Source organism: Monodon monoceros, unplaced genomic scaffold (assembly GCF_005190385.1).
Source record: "Monodon monoceros isolate NGI ecotype Baffin Bay Population unplaced genomic scaffold, NGI_Narwhal_1 Super_Scaffold_17, whole genome shotgun sequence".
Lineage (NCBI taxonomy): Eukaryota > Metazoa > Chordata > Mammalia > Artiodactyla > Monodontidae > Monodon > Monodon monoceros.
Window position 1 is genome coordinate 3,507,773 of NW_021703773.1, and position 19,979 is coordinate 3,527,751.

Consider the following 19,979-nt stretch of genomic DNA (forward strand, 5'->3'; position numbering starts at 1 on the left):
TTGTCTGGACAGCACTTACCATCCCATAATCCAGCGGTCCACAGCCTGCTAGGGACAGGGCCGCACAGCAGGAGGTGAGCGGTGGGCAAGCCAGCGAAGCTACATCTGCCGCTCCCCATGGCTTGCATTACCGCGGGAACCGTCCCATTTTTCCCACCCCCACCCCGACCCCAGTCCGTGGAAAAATTGTCTTCCACGAAACCGGTCACTGGTGCCAAAAAGGCTGGGGACTGCTGCCGTAATCTCCATTCACACACACAGAAAGCTAAAGTGACCACACTGTGAAAAGTACACATATTTACCATTGAATTTGTACGTACCAAAATCAAGTTTTCAGTTTTGAAGTAGCACGTGCTACCCTTGGGTTAAGTAGGCTCCTCTAACAATTATTGCAATGAAAAAAATATGCATTTTGAATGTTGATAAGGGTAGATGGAAATGTGGTCAGTTATATCAGTATATGTTAAACGCATTCCAGATCAGTGATGCTTTTTACTAATTACAATTATTTTGCATATAAAGTAGACTTAGTGAGGAATTACAAAGGCTTGAGCACTGTGAAGTTATTATTATTTTTATGTTAAAGATGAATCTGTTATAAAAATTAAGAAGGAAAACCATCCAGCCTCCTTCTACCCTAATAAATCATGCTTTTTTTCCTTTTCCCTTGCCACTTCTTCTTGGTATACTTATGAATTTTTATTTAATTGTCATCGGGGGAAGGGTAAGCTGTGACAAAGCGAGAGAGAGGCATGGACATATATACAAGCCATTTTGAGTTTAGCATTTTCCATCCGACATTCATTACGTAGAAAGCATTTTTTCCATTTCCAATTGAACATAAGGGCATTGACGGCGGCTTGAACCCATCCCCTGTTGTCAAAAATGTAGCTGCCTCCCAATTTATTTATTTATTTTTTGTTCCTATTTCGATAATGCCGCAATGAACATCTTTGCTCAAATTTAATTGTAACTTTTTATGGGGAAGGTTTTGTTTTTAGAATAAATGGAATGGAATTTCGGTGCCAAATTCCAAGCAATTTCAGATGGTTAAGGGAAGCTGAGAGGAGGGTAGTTAAGAGAAGTCATCTGGAGGAAGATGCAGTAGGTGACTCAGTGTCCTGTCAGGACAAAGGGGTGAGTGTACCAGGAAGAAAGGGGAGGGCTGCTGGAGAGCTCCAGGGCTGAGGCAGGGCGAGCTGAGAGCACCTGGAACATTCTGCTGGGAACCTCTTTCCCTTTGTCAACCAACATGATTTGTGGCTTTGGGTTTGAATCAGACTCACTGGGACTCCGTGCTCCTCTCACTGGGGAGTGGACTGTCATTGGGGTTGTTACTTCCTGCCTGAAGTCAGGGTGGGGAGGCCTTGTCTCCAGCCTGGAAAAAGCAGCAGGGGGAAAAGAGAACCAGGCAGAACGGATGCGGCTAAATGGTGAGCCAGTACACCTCCCCCATCAATCTACAATCAGGTGGCGTTTGCCAAGACTCTGTTTCTTTTCACCCAGACACTGGGGCAAGGCAGTCCTTCCATCAAACCTGGAGGCTGGGAAGCTGAAGGAGAAGAACTAGCCTTCAATGAACAAAATCACGAAGAAGGCTCGTCGAACCCAGCATCGCTCATCACTAATGGCTTCATACCCGAGCTGCCCTTTTTTTTTTTCTTCCAGCTAATGGGTTTTTACTAGTTTTGTCAAACTGCAAGTAAATAGCCTAGTGAACTCTGTCTTTGCTGGAAATAGTCTTTTTGAAAGAAATGGTTTATTTTAGGAAAGAGGAAAAAAAAGCCCAACCACAAAACAGGCTGCATTATGAGATTTCCAATTTTGCCATGATTTTGTTCCCTGGGTAGATTGATGCTGCAAGGACTGTGATAAGAAGTTCTTCTATGGTAACAAATGCAAAATTGAAAACCTACTTCAGCCCCATTTGAGCTCACGCTGTTATCACTTTGTCTTTTGACCAACTACCTGTCTGTGTGTGCTCTTCACCAGCCCAGGCTCTGTGGCCACGTTCACTGTCCTGGAGATTTTGACATCTTCTTTTAATTTTATTATTCTTTTGCCTATAGCAGTATTCCTAATATTCCCACTACCCCTTACCTCCAAAAACCCCACAATCCTGTAGGAAAGGTGTACACATTTTAGAAATCAACATATTTATCTGCAAAAGGAGAAGTGCTAGTTTGCATGGCATCATTCTCAAACATATGCAGAAGCTAAGCAATGATGTTGAAATTGTCTGACACGGGTTCATATAGGGTTCCATTTCTCTGTCCTACCAATCTTCCAGGCAAACAAGACTCCAGATAACCTTGATTAAAACTTAAGGTAGTGCTTCCCTGGTGGCGCAGTGGTTGAGAGTCCACCTGCGGATGCAGGGGACACGGGTTCGTGCCCCGGTCCGGAAGGATCCCACATGCCGCGGAGCGACTGGGCCCGTGAGCCATGGCCACTGAGCCTGCACGTCTAGAGCCTGTGCTCTGCAACGGGAGAGGCCACAACAGTGAGAGGCCTGCGTACAGCAAAACAAACAAACAAAACTTAAGATACAACCTAGAAAGGACTATAAATATATTTTAAAATCACACTTCAGTACTTTTTTATGTCTCTAGTATTTTTCATGTTCCGATAGCACTTTTAAATCCATTTAAAGACCATAGAAGGGTCGAGGGACTGTTTGGAAGCACAGTCTTCGGGCTCCAGGAAAAATGAAGGAATTAAAAAAGTGATAAATGAGGAAACCCAGACAGAAAGGATTTACACTACGTCCTGTAAGCAAGATGCAATTTGCTGTGTATTCTCTGAAAATCACTTTGCCTTTGTGGCTAATCCATGAAGGCAAACCATTATTCAGGAGATTGGCTAGAACCCAATTGTAGAGAATGACAAGTGGAACCAAGGACTGGAGAACAAGGAAAAAATCTCTGAGTAAAGGAAGGGGATGGGGGACTTGGAATCGGGTAGCAAAGGATTCAAGGAGAATTCATATTATGGAGATCACATAGAACTCGAAGTTAGGACTGAGGCAGTCTGCAGTGAGCAATGTTTAGCATTATGTGGATTACAGTGTTTCCTATACAATGTCACATTTGATTCTCATGGAAACCCTAATAAATATCATTGTGTTCATTTTGTACATGGAGAAAGTGACACTCATTTTGGCTACAAATTAGATTAAATGACTTGTTCGATATCACGACTTGTTCGATATCACGACTGTTCAATATCATGCAGCTAGAAAGTGGTAGGGCTGGAACTGGGGTTCTGAACTTCTGACTCTTTTATTGGTGTTTTCAGCCCACCATCCTGCCTCAGGTAGCAACTTAGAAGTTAGAACTGCAGTGTTGTTTAGAGGTGAGGGGAGTTTGGATGGGCTCTCACTTCAGCAAAGGAGGAAAGATGGAAATAAGAAGGGCAGGAATAGAGACGCAGACGTACAGAACTGACGTGTGGACATGGGGGTGATGTGGACATGGGGGTGGGATGAACTGGGAGATTGGGATTGACATATATATACTACCATGTGTAAAACAGCTAGTAGGAACCTGCTGTATAGCACAGGGAGCTCAGCTCGGTGCTCTGTGGTGACCTAGATGGGTGGGATGGGGGGGTGGGAAGGAGGTCCAAGAGGGAGGGGATATAGGGATACATATAGCTGATTCACTTCGTTGTACAACAGCAACTAACACAACATTGTAAAGCAACTATACCCCGATAAAAATAAATAAGAAAAAAAAATAACCCAGAAAAGGCAAAAAATAAATAAGTAAATAAAGAAGGGGTCAGTTTCTCCACACTGGACACAGAGCAGTCAGGACAGATGGAATTCATAGTCCTGCTAGCCTGCAGGAGGTGGGGCTTGATTTGTTCAGTTGCATCTGCCTGCTTGCGGGTAGCTTGGCTCTGATCAGGTTTTGGTTGGAGGTGCCGTGCGCGTGTCGCCATCCCAGGGCGCCGTTGTCCCTGGCTCCTTAGGGCAGGGCAGCTGCAGTGAGAGAGGGGCTGGGGACCTAGCTCTTCATCACAGTTGATCCTTGTATTATTCCCTCTGCTGACCTAGTCTTACCTTTGAAGACAATTAAACATTCACTCCAGGCTAAAAGATCCCAATGGTGGGCTTCCCTGGTGGCGCAGTGGTTGAGAGTCCGCCTGCCGATGCAGGGGACACGGGTTCGTGCCCTGGTCCGGGAGGATCCCCCCGCGGCTGGCCCGTGAGCCATGGCCGCTGAGCCTGCGCGTCCGGAGCCTGTGCTCCGCAACGGGAGAGGCCGCAACAGTGAGAGGCCCGCGTACCGCAAAAAAGGAAAAAAAAAAGATCCCAATGGTTTCACCTTTCTTCATTAACTCTGTTTTCTAATCCTGAAATTATATTGGCTTGATGACCTTGGGCAAGTCACTTAACCTATCTGAAACTTCACCCCATGGGACCCATAGGAACCTGCTCAAGTGTTTTCTTTTTTTTCAGTTTTAATATTTTTTAATTGAAGTGTAGTTGATTTATAAAGTGTTAATTTCTGCTGTGTAGAAAAGTGATTCAGTTACACGTATATATACCTTCTTTTTAAAATATTATTTCCCATTATGGTTTACCATAGGATATTGAATGTAGTTCTCTGTGCTCTGCAGTGAGAACCTTGTTGTTTCAAGTGTTTTCTAAGCAAAGTCCTTTTGGGCATTTGCAGTCACTGGCTATGTGTCCAAGGATTCAGAATGCCTTCTCTTTCACAGTATCTGCTTCTGCTTTTTCTTCCCAGAGTCGAAAACATGCCAGTAAAGTCCGACTATATTACATGCTTCACCCCAGGGACGGTGGGTGTCCCGCAAAGAGGCTCCGATCAGAGAATGTGAGTATCTGATGCCACATGTTATCCTTGTATAATTTGTTCTGTTTGCTAAAAACTTTGCAGGTCTGGGAATTGCAGTTATGTCCAGCTTAGTGGGAAAGCTAAGTGAGTTGAAATCGTTCACATTAAATATTACAGAAAATATGACATGTAAGCAAGTCTTTTCCTTTTTTCCTGCCAGAACTTGCCAGTATGGGGTTGAGAGACTTTTTGATGGTACTGTGCTGGGACCTCACATAGAAAAGAACAGACAGAGGGGCTGAGACAGACAGAGGCTGGCTGAGGGGAGGAGGGCACCTTCAGAAGACATGACCTAAGGGCAAACCTGTCAGAAAGATCAGATGCTTTGCTTTCTACATAATGTATGTTTCCTTTGGTGTGTAAAGCAGAATGCCATTTGTTCATTTATAATGAAAGCTGTGCACATCTTGCAAACAAAAATATTCAGGGCTTTGATCAGCGTCACTTTTCCCTGAGGGAATGTTTACTTAGGGAGACAAATGACAATTAGAAAGTTGCTTTGAGGGTTTAATGTCAGAGCAAAGGGGTTCCCTTAGCCAGGCCAAGGCCAAGACTGATGAGAGAAATATTGCTTCCTCCCACCAGGGGACCCTTTTCCTAATGAGTGGAATATTCTTATCCACCCATGGCAGAGACCCTCCGTGATAAAAACTGCCGATGAAACACAGAAACTCCTCACCCTTTGAGGGCTGAGAGGCTGAGGATGTAGAATTCACACCCCACACTCTCACTGTGCTTGTGAACCTGTTTTCCTTCTGCTGCCATATCGATGCCGGTCTTATTAAAAATTAATACATGATCATCAAAGAGACTGGACAAAAACTGTACTTGTTTGTTGTCACAGAAGAAACAGAGAGAGAAAGGTAACTGCATGTGACCAAAGGCAGCAAGCAGCAGAGCTGGCAGGGTCACAGATTCTAAGCCTGTGTGTCTCAGCATCACAAAATGAGGTGCTCACGTATAGACTCATCTGGGTGCTGTGGACTTTTCTTTACTGCCCACTGAGGAAACAGAGACACATAAGCCACAGACCTGTGGCTTTAAAGAGACTTAAATATAATGAGAGAGGTTAACATTGTATAAAAAATAGCTCTGATGCCACAGTGTAGGTGTTTGTTAACATTTGTACAAAGCCCCATGGAGACAAATGGCGGGTGAGTCATGCCAGGACCATCCGACCAGGGAAGGTGTTACTGCAGGTTTGGCATGTGAGCTGGGGTCTTTGGGCTTGGATGGGTGGTACCAGATGGAGACATGAGAGTGAGGGGAGGACAGGTGTTTTCTTGGGTGCATCCCTAGCCAAAGAACCTATTAAGACACAGGAAAGTTGGCCTAAGTCAGCTTTTATGTGATCTCAGAATCCTGTAACCACGTTGGAGACCCGCCCTCCATCAGCTGTCTATTAACAGCGAGAACAGAATTAGGTTTTTTATTTCCTCTTGAAATTATCCAGTGATGTATCCCTTTATTCAATAGCCATTTAGCGTCTAATCCTGAGAGTCAGAAACAATAGAATTCACGGACATTTGACAGTTAGCTCTTTGAACACAGATTATTTTCTATCCACTCAAATTCTAATCATGAATGTTGCACTTATATCTGAGCTCCTAGCGAGTAATCCATCAGGTGTAGGGGAGGAAAACCTTTCCTTTCTAGGTTCCTTGGCTGGTCTAATAATTAAAATGACATAAAACACATGAGCAGAAGAACAAATTTCCTTTCATACATGTGGGAGCCCCAAAGATAGGAGACTCAAGGAGGTGACCAAAATAGGCAACTTTTATGCTTTTTAGACAAAGAAGCAAAGCAATAAATTTGTGAGTAATTGACACGACAAAGGCTTTTGGGCTTGGGGTAGCAAATTAGTGAAGGAATAACAAGGTTGGTTTATACAGGCTTCTCCTCCCCTGAATTCTGTATCTTTGGTGATACGGATGTCTGTCTCCTCCTGTCTTTTACATGGGAGATTTATTTCCTGCTTTCAGGGGGACAAAGGATGGTCAGAGTATCCTCCTTGGACCTTGCTGTTTCTTAAGTAGCTTCATTAAAAAAATCAATATGCCAAAGTGGCTTATTTTGGGGAGGGGTTATTTCTGCTCCCCTTCACAAGCAAACAGAAAGGGGCACTGTGACTCCAGCTGTGACCTTGAGGACACGATCTTTGCTGCTCTGGTCAGATCCATGTTTCACCCCACTCAGGCTCCGGTTCTGCCAGACTCCTTGGGGTCAGTTGATAGAGGGGAAGAGGTTCAGATTTTACAGAAAGAAGTGTTTGCAAGGGTACTTTACCAAAGGCCCCTTTGAGAACTTTTTCCTGGATTTTGAAAACTTAGCTCTACCAGTGATTTGTTGATTGAATCATTTTCTATGACGTGTTAATCATTGTCTGGAAGCAAATAAGTAAGTAGGAAAAGCAACATAATGATCTTACTTTTTAAAAGAGATGGTTGACGCCTTGATAGGCTGTATGGACATTTCACAGGAGGCATAGATCATTTCCATTAGGCGTCTTGATGCATTGGATGCTGTGTGGAAGGTACCCCCAGCCCCTCTCCAGGGCCCTGAGAGTTGATGTTGGTAACTATTTGGGCCAATTTTCTCTGGTACAGACTCACACCTAAGGGTTGAAAGACTAAATACACAAATCGACAATGGCCAGAACATATCTAAAAGTAGAACTTTGACCCACAACCTGCGGCAACCAGTCCAGAAAACCAACCCATTGATATCCAGTAACTGGCCCAGAAGCCTGCCTGCTGTGAGTCAGACTTGTAGGAAGTCAGACCACCTCTCTAGTGACAATCCAGGAAATCAAAAAATAGCCCTGTAACAATAGGCCTCGAATGGCCAGGCCTGATGAATAGATGACAGCTTCCCTAATTTCTGTCCCTGTTTCCAACTTAGGACCAACCAGAAAAAGCCAAATATGTACCCCTAACCAATCGCATAGGCTGTCCCATTCTAGGTGGCCCACCTGCAGTTTCCCCAGGCCAACAGCCTCCAATCAGGGCACGGGTGAAACCCACCCCTTTTCCATTATGAAGCTCCTCTCCACTTCTCTGCTTGCCTTTGAGTCTCCTCCAAATGCAGGTGATGTTGGCTGGCTGTCTTGCTACGGCAAGCTCTACATAAATAGCCTTTCTTGTCCCCATTTGGTTGTTGTTTATTTCCACAGGGTGGTAAAATGGGGATGAGGGTAAGAATCTCTAAAGTACAGGTTCATCCTAAGACTCACTGAACTAACCCGTTTATATAGCACTTTGTTTTCAAAGTGCTTTCTGCAGGCATTATTATTATTTTTTATTTATTTATTTGGCTGCGTCGGGTCTTAGTTGTGCTTGCGGTGCACGGGCTTCTCTCTAGTTGTGGCACGTGAGCTCTCTAGCTGCAGCGCGTGGGCTTAGTTGCCCCGTGGCATGAGGGATCCTAGTTACCCGACCAGGGCTCGAACCCACGTCCCCTGCATTGGAAGGCGGACTCTTAACCACTGGACCACCAGGGAAGTCCCTCTGCAGGCATTGTTATTACTGATCCTCTCTCTACCAGCACCTGTGATCTTGGGAGAACGTAATACTTTGGTCCACTTGCCTCTCCAGTCTTGCCCATTCTCCCACCTCCCCTGCTCCCAGGGTCTGTGGTTTGCATCCTAGTGTTACTTGATTGAGAACACTTTTATGCCTGCCCTGAATATCCAACAAAAGGAGTGTTTCTGAAAATAGAAAACTTGTTGTTGATTTTCCAAACCCTGACCACACATGAACCTTGGGCCTACAGTGATCCCTAAAATTGATGGGTAATGGCAGCCTGGGAATACACAGTAACTCTGAATTTACCTACAGAAGAACAGAAGTGCCTGTTATTTTTCCCAGGGCCATTGCCATTTCTATTCCAGGTCATTTGACCTTTTGTTGTCGTTGCTTTTTAAAAACTTAAATTCATTTCTGTCTTCTGGCCTTTCCAGCATTTTAAATTCCCTGCTTTACTCTTTAGAATCCTCATTTGGGTATTCTGTGTTTTTTCCCTGAAATTTTAGAGCAGGACATTTTCCCCTTGAGGCCACAGAGTAAAATTAAATGCGAAATAAATTGTTAGAGTTGATTGCCTTAGAGAAATGTTCAGGAATCCCACGGGCATTAGAGCCAAAAAGGACTTTAAAGATTATCTAGTCCACCGAGAGCCTCGGTTTTCTACCAATGGCCCTTTTTATTATCTTCTCACTCATGGGTCACATGCTTTGAAAAAAAAATTGTCTGCTTGGGAAATAGCACTTTTTTTTTTTCCTTCGGTACGCGGGCCTCTCACTATTGTGGCCTGTCCCGTTGCGGAGCACAGGCTCCGGACGTGCAGGCTCAGCGGCCATGGCTCACGGGCCCAGCCGCTCCGCGGCATGTGGGATCTTCCCGGACCGGGGCACGAACCCGTGTCCCCTGCATCGGCAGGCGGACTCTCAACCACTGCGCCACCAGGGAAGCCCTCAGCACAGTTTTATGTCATGTCAGAACTAAGATCATCAAACAGATCAGGATACCTTCCTTCAAGATTTCAGAAAAAAAGAAAACACAGAAGAAGAAAACCCACCACCATATAACACAGTGAGTCAGTATGGCCTTGGCGCCTGGGAAGGGGCGCCTTCCCCTTGAAGGAGCCCGAGCTCATTGAAGGAGCACGAGCACTGGTGTCCCAGGAGGGGAGACATTTCATCTTTATTTTTAACATGGACATTCTTTACTTTTGGTCACTGTGCCCTTTTCTTTAATAATTAAAGCAGATGGGGCTTCCCTGGTGGCGCAGTGGTTGAGAATGGGCCTGCCAATGCAGGGGACATGAGTTCGAGCCCTGGTCTGGGAGTATCCACATGCCGCGGAGTAATTAGGCCTGTGAGCCACAACTACTGAGCCTGCGCGTCTGGAGCCTGTGCTCCACTAGAGAGGCCGCGATAGTGAGAGGCCCGCGCACCGCGATGAAGAGTGGCCCCCGCTTGCCACAACTAGAGAAAGCCCTCACGCGGAAACAAAGACCCAACACAGCCAAAATTAATTAATTAATTAATAAACTCCTACGCCCAACATCTTAAAAAAAAAAAAAAAAAAAGAGGATGTACAGTGTAGGTTTGATAGGCCACAAACAGGCTGTTTTAGTTAGCATAAAATTCACGTTAACTGCTGTATAAGCCAGAATGACTTTCCCATACCTCAATATGTGAAAATTTCTTTTCTCACTACCATCTGGGCACAGGGGAGGGGTCCCTGATCTCTCCTGGCAGGACGGGGCAGGACAGTGTTTCCTGGAGAAGGTGACCCTGAGCTGATTCTTGAAGGGTGGGATGTGGATGATACTAATGAAGAAGGGTGGGAAAGGCCTCTTCTGAGTGTGGCCTCGACATGAGTGATGTCTTCAGGGAAACAATATTCAAAGGTATTTCTAGATACAAAGTGCTAGTGGGTGGCTGTGTTCATCTCCTTGGGCTGCTGTAACAAATGACCACAAACTGCTTGGCTCACAACAATAGAAATTGATTCTCTCACAGTTCTGGAGGCTACAAATCTGAAGTCAAGGTGTAGGCAGGACCTCCCTCTGGAGGCTCTGATTGAAAGTCAGGTCCACGCTTCTCTCCTAGCTGCTGGTTGATGCTGAGAGCGCTTGGTGTTCCCTGACTTGCAGCCGAGTCACACCAGTCTGCTTTATTCCCTGTGTGTATCTCTGGGTGTCCTCTCCTCTTCGAAAAAAGACCCCAGTCATTAGGTTTAGCACTCATTATAATCCAGTGTGACATCATTGTAATTACATCTGAAAAGACCCTATTTCCAAATAAGGCCACATGTCTGAGGTGGACCTGAATTTGGGGGGACAGTATTCTCCCAGCACAGCAGTAGAGACAAAAGTGGAGATTGGATGGTAGACAAAGGTACAGACCCATACTGTGCATAATATTGACATTTACTTTGTCAACGTTTTCCATTTTCTCGACTGGTCTGCTGCTGAATTCGTGGGGAATTCTCAAAGAGGGGTGCATATACTGAGGGTGCTGTGTCTTGGCTTCCAGTTGCACATTTAGAGCTAGAAGTGGGGATTCTTTCCCTGGCTCAGCAACCTATTAGTTTTACAGCATTGCTTTGAACTTTCTAAACCTTCACTGCCATGGTTTTATAATCAGGGATTACAAGCACTGCCCTGCTTGTTTAGAAGCTTCCAGTTTGCGAAGCTGTGTAATAAACCGTAAAGTGTGTGTAAAATGTTCCTTCATGGGATTTAAAAAACTTATTTGTCTATTAGTTCCATTCTTTCATCTCTGCAGTGCAATATACGACCTTCTATCTTCCAGTTAGGGGCAGGCCTGCTGTTCACATCTGGAAGACTCGAAGAGCAATTAGGAAATCCATAGGTGTGACTTAATATTTATTTATGTGTCTTAAGCCAGGGGTCAGAACATAGCCACCGGCCAAATGCAGCCACTACTTATTTTGTAAGGTCTGCAAGCGAAGAATGGTTTTTACGTTTTTAAATGTTTGGAAAAAATCAAAAGAAGAATAATACATCGTGACATGAAAATTACATGGAGTTCAAAAATTAATGCTCATAAATAAAGCCTTATTGGAACACAGCCATACTCAATCCTCTCCATACTGTCTAGAGCTCTCTTCACATCACACAGCGGAATTGAATAGTTGCAGTGGAGGACTCTCTGTCCCACAAAGCCTGCAATGCTTACTCTCTGGCCGCCACACAGGAAATGTTTGCCCACCCCTGTGTGAAGTGGATGATTCTGGCGAAGGAGGAGGTGAGTTGTCATCCCTCTCCCTACTCATAGGAATGATCCCTTTGGAACATCCCAGACTCTAAAGCTGTCTTGTCTTCTGTTCATTTCCAGAGTTTCGTTTTGTTTAGGGCCCAGCAGGTTGAAGGTTGTAGGGTATCGTTCCCAACCCCTGAACGGGAACTTTGTTGCTATTTTGTTTTGTTTCTTTCAATAGGATAGATTGCAATTTATGAACAGGTTATGTTGTGAGAATCAGTTTGAAGTCTGCCACACTGTGGAAACAATGAGGATGGTTTGTTTCTTCTGCCATCTTCCCACCAAACTGAATTTATGGTAACCAGGACTCCTGAGTTTTCTGAGACAGCCCTGATGTAGAATGTTTTTTCTTGTCACTACAGATCAATGATATGTCCTGAAAAATCTAGTAGTTCCTCTCCAAACTGTACCCAACAGGGGAGTAACACTTTTGTTAAACAAACACACAGGTGATAATTTAAATGAAAAAACAGATGTGAATGTCTAGTATGGCACTTAAGTTGCATACAACTTCCTAGGCCAGCGACAAGATCTGTAGCTTGGGACTCTGGTACTGAAGCTCATTTATACTAAAAATATATATATCATAGTTATTACTTCCATCTAGAATCTGATTCAGAGGAGAGGAAAGAATTCCCCAAAATGACAGCTATGAAAGTAATTTTTTTAAGGTGGAGGTAGTGTCATGTGTGTTTGATTACTGTAAGCCTTGTGGCCTCCTCCTGTACTCTGTGATCCCATTATTATATTGTTATCATTGGATATATCCTCTCCTTAGCAGATGACTTATTAAGCCCTTTTTATGTGTCAGGCCCTTTACTAAATACTTGGTATTTATTTCATTTGAACTTTACAAGTGCAAGTAGGACTCTTCATTGCCTCCATCTTAAAAAGATGTGAAAGCTGAAGCTTTGGCCAAGTATCTCATCCAAAATCGTACACCTTGTAAGTGATACAGCCAAGGTTCAAACACAGTACAGTTTAGCTCTCGAATCTGAGCTCTGAATTACTATATATTCTTCATTTACTTAATATTTCATATTAATTGGCTGTCTACCAAGAGTCAGGTGCTGTGTTAATTACGGAGAATTTAATAGCAAATGAAACAGATACAGTTTCTGTTTACAGCGTTTACAGGATAGTGTGGGAAATGGACGCTAATGTAAAAAGTCATACAGATATCTAAATGAAGGAACGTAGTGGAAAAGTAGAGAATGGGAAAATCACAAGGTCTTTGGCATCAGGGAGGTCTTCTCTGAGTAAGGATTAGTCAGAGCAGTGAGGGGAGACAGGAGAATTCCAGGCAGATGGAACAGCATATGCAAAGCTTCTGCAGTCAGAGACATCACAGCGTTTAAGGAATAATAAGAAAGCCAGCATGGCTAGAAGCCGTGCGGTGAGGTGCAGAGAATGGATTGATGGAAAGAAGAGTCTCGTCTACTTTGAACTGTCAAGTATCAGACTTTCAGTTGTTTCCTGTGTCCATGTAAATCATCCATAAACAGTCTATCATAGGAGTAGAAAAGAGTTTTATTTGAGCCAAACTGAGGGCTATAGCCCAGAAGACAGCTTCTTAGATTACTCTGAGAAACTGCTCTGGAGAAGCATGGTTTTCAGCACAGTTTTATGTCTTGTCAGAACAAAGAACATCAAACAAGTCAGGGATACATTCCTTTAGGTTTTCAAAGAACCAGATCAGCACGCACACAGCGAGTCAGTATGGCCTTGGCGCCTGGGAAGGGGGTCTTATCATGGAAGGAGCATGGGCATTGGTGTCCCAGGAAGGGGGGCGTTTCATCTTTATTTTTAACATGGACATTCTTTACTTCTGGTCAGTTCACCCTTTAATAACTAAAGCAGATGTATAAAGAAGGTGTGATAGCCACAAACGGGCTATCAAATTAAGCCAGAAGCCGGAATGACTGCCCCGTACCTCAGTATGTGAACATTGCTTTTATCAACTGAAAGAGTATGGCCTTGGATGAGGGTGACGGCAGTGGAGAAAAATGAGCAATAAATAGATCTGAGGGACAATGAAGTAGGTAGAAATGGATGAAGTGGATAATGGATATGAAAGAGAAGGTGGTTTCTGAATGACTTCCAAGTTTAGAACTCACACCACTGGATGGCTGCCGCTCCCACCGTACCCCCACCCCCACCCCGCCACAATAACCTTGAGGTTGTGACCCAGAGAGCAGAAAGATCTGAGAAGCAGGGAAGAACCTGACGACACCCTTTGTCCATGTTGCTCCAGGCAGAGCAGGGCTAAAGTGGCGTAGAGGTGAATTTGCCCCCAGCCAAGGGGTATGGGGCAGCAAAGGAGAGGGACCGGGGTGGGGGTGGGGCTTTGTCCTCAGAGCTTCTTCCTAATCAAGTCTTTCTACCTCTCTGATGGAGGGTGAGGACCCCCAGGGGCCAGCCCAGGGGGTGGAGCCCAGAGAGGCGTGGGCTAGAGGTGCCCTCCTGGTGTGCTGATATCCAAAGGCAGGACAGTGCGTTGAGTGAGTTCAAGACAGTCACCAAGGGAGGGGCTGGGGAGAGGACAGTTACCAGAAGCCCGGTACCCTGAATGAAGGATACCAGCAGGAAGTTATTGCAGGCATCCAGAGGGGACATGGAAATTGGCAGTAGTTAGATAATACGCCTCTAGCAGGAGGACGGGATTATTTAAAAGGTGGGAACAGTTTAGGTGTGGTCGCGGGTCCAGTGATTACCAGGGCGTCCATCCCATTCTTCCTTTGTTTAAAAGGCAGAGATGGTAGGACCCAGAGAGCACGATTTTAGACTTCTTGAGTGCGTGGGTTTTGCTTACTCACCTTTGTACCTTAGCACCTCACACAGAGGGGTTCCATAAATGATTGTTCGTATCTTCATAATAAGCTATTGCCCCATTGTTTTTTCTTTAAAACAATTAAGACTTTAAACAATAGTTTTAATAAAAAAAAGATCAATTGTAGAGAAAGTCTTCTAGAACATTTCCATGAAATCATAGTTTAGTTATATACCTATCAAAGTGGCCTTGTTAAAAGAATATTTTGTGAAATTGGCTTTGTTCAAGAAAACCTGAGGGTTATGGACAGTTTCCACAAGAATCTTAACCAGGTTCTTGGTCCCATGGGGGTCATATTCAAATAGGAAAAACCTAAAGAAAGGGAGAGGCAGGTCCTTGGAGGGCGTGCTCTCATAGCACAAGCTGGTCCCGACATAAGTTGCTTCTGATAACCATCTACACGTCCTGACTCCATCCTTCCCCTTGGCAAACCCTACTGCCCTCTCAGTGGACACCTCTGCTGCTAGGCATTGCCTGCCTTCCCCTGTCTGCTTTTGGAGGCTAGATCCTATTTTACCAGAAATCAAGGCTGTGTGAGCAGGACTTGGTGTGCAGCTCACAGAGGTAGACGTTCTTCCCAGATCCCAACCCCCTTTCAGCCACAAGACAAAAGGGACCTGATAGTCAGGAAGTCCTTCTCTGGAGGACAATCTGGTGCTGCCTCAGGGGTGAAGAGATCGAGAATGCCTCCTGGGTGACCTTAAGGAATTTAAGAAAAAAAAATGTCATGAAGAACCTAGGGGTAAGACGGGAATAAAGACACAGACCTACTAGAGAATGGACTTGAGGATATGGGGAGGGGGAAGGGTAAGCTGTGACAAAGCGAGAGAGTGGCATGGACATATATACACTACCAAATGTAAAATAGATAGCTAGTGGGAAGCAGCCACATAGCACAGGGAGATCAGCTCCGTGCTTTGTGACCACCTAGAGGGGTGGGATGGGGAGGGCAGGAGGGAGGGAGACGCAAGAGGGAAGAGATATGGGAACATATGTATATGTATAACTGATTCACTTTGTTATAAAGCAGAAACTAACACACCATTGTAAAGCAATTATACTGAAATAAAGATGTAAAAAAAAAAAAAAAGAAAGACTTGGAAGGGTATGGATCAAATTCCCTAGTGTGTGTCTTCTCACTTTGCACACCACTTGGGCCCTTGAAAATGAATCAAGATATTTTTTTTAGGGTAGTTTGAATACAAGAATTCTGGTGACCACAGATTGCCAAGGAGCTGTTTGACCTGTGAGAGTCTCTCTCCAGCTGATTTCAGCTCTGAAATGTTAGTTTCTATGTTAGCTTTTTTCGGGGTAGGTAGCATGGGTACACAGGAGCCTCCAGGCACCACCAGGCACAGGTGACTCGCTGGTGCGTGACAGCTGGGATCTGCAGCTCTCTCCTCCCTTTCTGCTGTGTTTCCTCTTTTTAGGTGTCTGTATCGCAAACATATCTTCCCTGTCTCAATTATTTTTTCCCCTGATAGATAGATTTCCTTGGTTAACATTCTAGAATCTCACAAAACATCAGTTTGTTTTTCTCTGAAATCCCAACTCTATCCTGAAAATTTTATCACTCATGTTTAATCAGATTTCTTTCCTTCTGTGTCTGGGTCCATTTATCTTCATCTCTTCCCTGGCTGCAGGGAGGGGTGTGAGGGCATCTTGCCTCCCTTCCCTGCTTTGTCCTACAAAGCCCCGTGAGTCTGTACCCTCGTGCAGCCGTGTCATAAATCACGCCTGCTGTCACCCTGTTACATGACCCCCAGTGCCCGTTCTGTTTCTCCTTTGTCACCTCTGGGCATTCCTCATGCTCAGAATATTATTCTTGCAGAACAAAGAAGTCCGTTTCCGTCACTACCTTCTGTCTTGCAACCGTTTGGCTCTGTTTAGGTTGATGTGTTCATTTAGGAATATATATATATTTTTCTTCTTGCCTTAGAACCGGACAAGGGGTTGTGACATTGGAATACAAGATACATTTTAACTTCATGTGACCTAGATTTGCTGCAGGTCATGCTGAGACAATGATGAATGTCTCCTGATAAATACCAGAAAGCCTTGCAAAATACATTTTGAAAATAGGGATGATGTGCTGAGTTCTACTAATTTGCAGTAAAATGGCTTTTTGGACTTGGATCCAGCAAACCTCACTCACGCACATGCCCCATATCACAGACTGAGCTGGGAGCTCTGCACATGTGAGCTTATGTCAGTCTCAGAACATTTTCTCAACGTGAGCATTTACTGTGCCTGTTTTACAAATGAGATAAAGAAGGTTTGGGGCAGGTCATCTAATTCTTTCTCATTCTCCCACTTCCCGGTGGCAGGCTTTGATGCATTGACTTTCTTTATTTTTAAGAACACACTTTCACTCCTGGCTCAACCATTTCATATATCGTTGACATCGTTAGTGCTAGGTTCCCGTAGAACATTCTTTATGGGAGTGACTCAAGGAAATCTTCCACTCAGAGCCTGCTGTGGGCTGGAGCAGTGTTTGGTGGGGCATCCCAGTCACGTTCTTTTTTCCGCCAGGTCCCTACTAAGGGTTGATGGCCTTACAGACCTACAGAAAATCTGAGGTTTTAGATGCTGGAGTGCCACCTGATTCAGTGTAATATAAAGGAAAAGTCACAGGCTTTGGGAACTTCCCTGGCATTGAACCTGGCCTTCTGCTAGCTGGGTGACCATGGTCAAGTTTTTAAATTTTTCTAAGACTTGGCTTCCTCATCTGAGAAATGCTGCCAACAGCCCATATGTTCCAGGACTACTGAGAAGAATGCATGTGATAATGTAAACGTGAAGTAGGGAGCCCCCCAGAGCCTAGTGGGGGAGAGATGCTCTACGCCTGTTACCTTCTTCTCCTTTCTAATAGCCCAGATGATGCTGAGTGTCTTTCTGCTGCTACATTTGATAGGGGGAGAAACACATACAGACTGGTTAGAATGACCTAGTGGTCTGTATCCAGAACTAAACGCTGCTGAGAGGTACATTTTCTGTAGAAGCCCTAAGTGATGGCCAAGGAACTAGACAAACTGAGAGGAAATATTGCAGTGTCCAATAGCATTCTTGTTCGAAGGAACCTAAACTAATTCAAAGAGTGAAAAATATGGTGTTGGTATTTGCACATCAGATCTTCGCTTGGAGGAACACTTTAATCTTGTCCTGACTTGGCTGCTATCCAATCCTCATCGTTGAGTCTAAGCAGGAGAGAGTTGAGATGTTTGGAACAGCCGCAGTGACAGCAAGCACACCCCTCGGTCACATGCGTGGTGTGGTTGGTTGTACCGTATTCCCTTTCCTCCTGTTCATGGGTGGCATTATTCAATCATGGCACAGCGACTTTAATAGATATTAAAAATGCAGCCGTTTAAGCACGTCATTCTTGAAACCCCATCGAAACTCTGTCTGGAAGCATATGTGAGCGAATGGTGTAGGACTATTTCCTACTTGCAAAAGGGATTGTTCCTCTTGATCTGTGACGTTGTATAGCCAAATAGCCCTGTAGTTATTTATAATTCCTCTATTAGCTTTGTCTTTTTGCCAAGTATAGTTAAAAGAAAAATTGTGTAGAAAAGGAGATGATTTTTATTGTAAATTCCTGATGGAAAAAGGCATTTTTTTCTTCAAAGTTATTAACTGGGTTTTACAGCTGACCTTTCAAGGAATGTCTATGGCTTCAGATACTCAAGAACTCAGCAAATATTGTCCTCTGTATAATTTAAATAGTCGTTATAGTTTGGGCTATAAGCACTGAATATGTATTGTAAGACACAATGTTGGTTTTTTTAAATTTTTGATATTTTATTGTAAAAGAAAAAAGTCTGTTTCCTTTCTACACTGAGTGTTGGTTGACCTTTTCTTATTAAATTTCCTCATCACAGCTGTACATAATCCTAGAAGGTCACTGGTTGGCATTAGCAATCCCAGAAATGAATGGTCATGATGTTACATCCTAGAATTGACAAATTAGTTTGTTTGATCTCTCATTACCCTTCTATCCATTGCTGTAAGGGAGAATGGGAAAATTCAAGATGGGATTAAGGCCTGAAATTTCCTCATCACCAAGAAATAAGAATTGTGAGTGTGTCTCTCCTGTCCTTCCCTCACTCCATACAGACTTGGCTTTTTTTTTTTTTTTTTTTGAGAATTGTGACATTACTGTCCTGGGCAGTAGTTATTTGCTTTCATGGCTAATGATGCAAAAAGGAGAAGGAAAGGGGAGAGAAAGAGAAAAAAACAGAACGCTATCAGGACAAAAGTAAAGTTAAATCATAACCAAAGAATATCTGAGTTTGGAAGGGATTTCAAGGCTTCTCCGTGGAAGCCTTGTCACTTAGAAATAAGAGAGAAAACCTATAGTCCTGTCTGCATTTCACTTGGACTTCAAGAAAGGCTGAGAGATCTTGGACAAGTCACTAAACGTTCCTGGACTGTTTCCTTGTCTGGATTAAATGATCACTTGTTGCTTTCCGATCTTCATCAAATGTGATTTAAATATTCTCTGGAAACCAATATTATGATTCATAAATAAACTGGATCAGTTTATTTATTCATAAATAAACTGATTCATAAATAAATTGTTTACCATTAGAAATATTTCTTTCATTTTCTAATGCAATAATTATTCATCTGTATAATCCAGTAATAAATGCCAATTCCAGATAGAGAGTCAGTGGTGAGCAAAGCCAGACCCAGACAAGATCCCCCTGCCCTTGGCTGAAAATGGCAACCCTGATGAATGCGTGGTGAGTGGGCCTGGTGCCAGGGGAGCTCATGAGGGGAGATGGCCTGTCTGGGAGCTGGCAGAAGGTCTCCCTGAGCAGTGATTCCTAAGTGACATCTGAAGCGTGCATAGGTATTCACAGGTAAGGAGGTAAGGGAAAGATCATTCCAGGGAGCAGGAATCACACTTATGAACATTTGGGGAGGGATGGAGAGAAGGTGAGCCTGGCAAGGGCAGAACAACGCAAGGTGTGGTGGTAAAAGAGGCTACGACAGGCACTAAGTAGGAGCCAGACTGCTGATGCTTTTAGGGGAAGGCTGACGATGTAATGGACCATCCCAGCCCATCCCAACTGCGATACGTATGCAAGTGAAAGGGCACGAGTAATAATGAAACCGGAAAAATAGGTGTAACCTACTACGTATGATCAAGGGCTCTATTTAAAATCTATCGAAAGTTTTCTTTTTACTTTACGTGGAATGAGAATCATCAATGGATTTTAAGCCATAAGGCGGAAATGATCAGATGTGGCTTTTGAAAATCAGTCTGTTGCAAAGTGGAAGAAAGGTTGAAGGAGGGCCTCAGAGGGGAGCAAGGGGACCTGGCAGGAGTCTGTTGTAGAGGTTTAGGGGAGTTTGGACTGGGACAGAGCAGGTGGAGATCAGAAGTGAATAATACGAGAGAATTTAAAGTTAATGTCTTCAGTGATGGGAGGGTTGATTGCAGTAAGGGTTCTAATTTGTTTCCACCTCCTTGTATACACGCCCT

General features: G+C 44.1%; 1 protein-coding gene across 1 annotated transcript in view; it reads left to right on the top strand.

The window, feature by feature from the left end:
* Positions 1-19,979, top strand: part of ZMAT4 (zinc finger matrin-type 4) — a 332,525-nt gene that overhangs the window by 119,690 nt on the left and 192,856 nt on the right. The window contains exon 3 of the mRNA XM_029226593.1: positions 4,755-4,844. Within this exon, the coding sequence (XP_029082426.1) occupies positions 4,755-4,844 (90 nt within the window). The remainder of the gene's footprint in view (positions 1-4,754; positions 4,845-19,979) is intronic.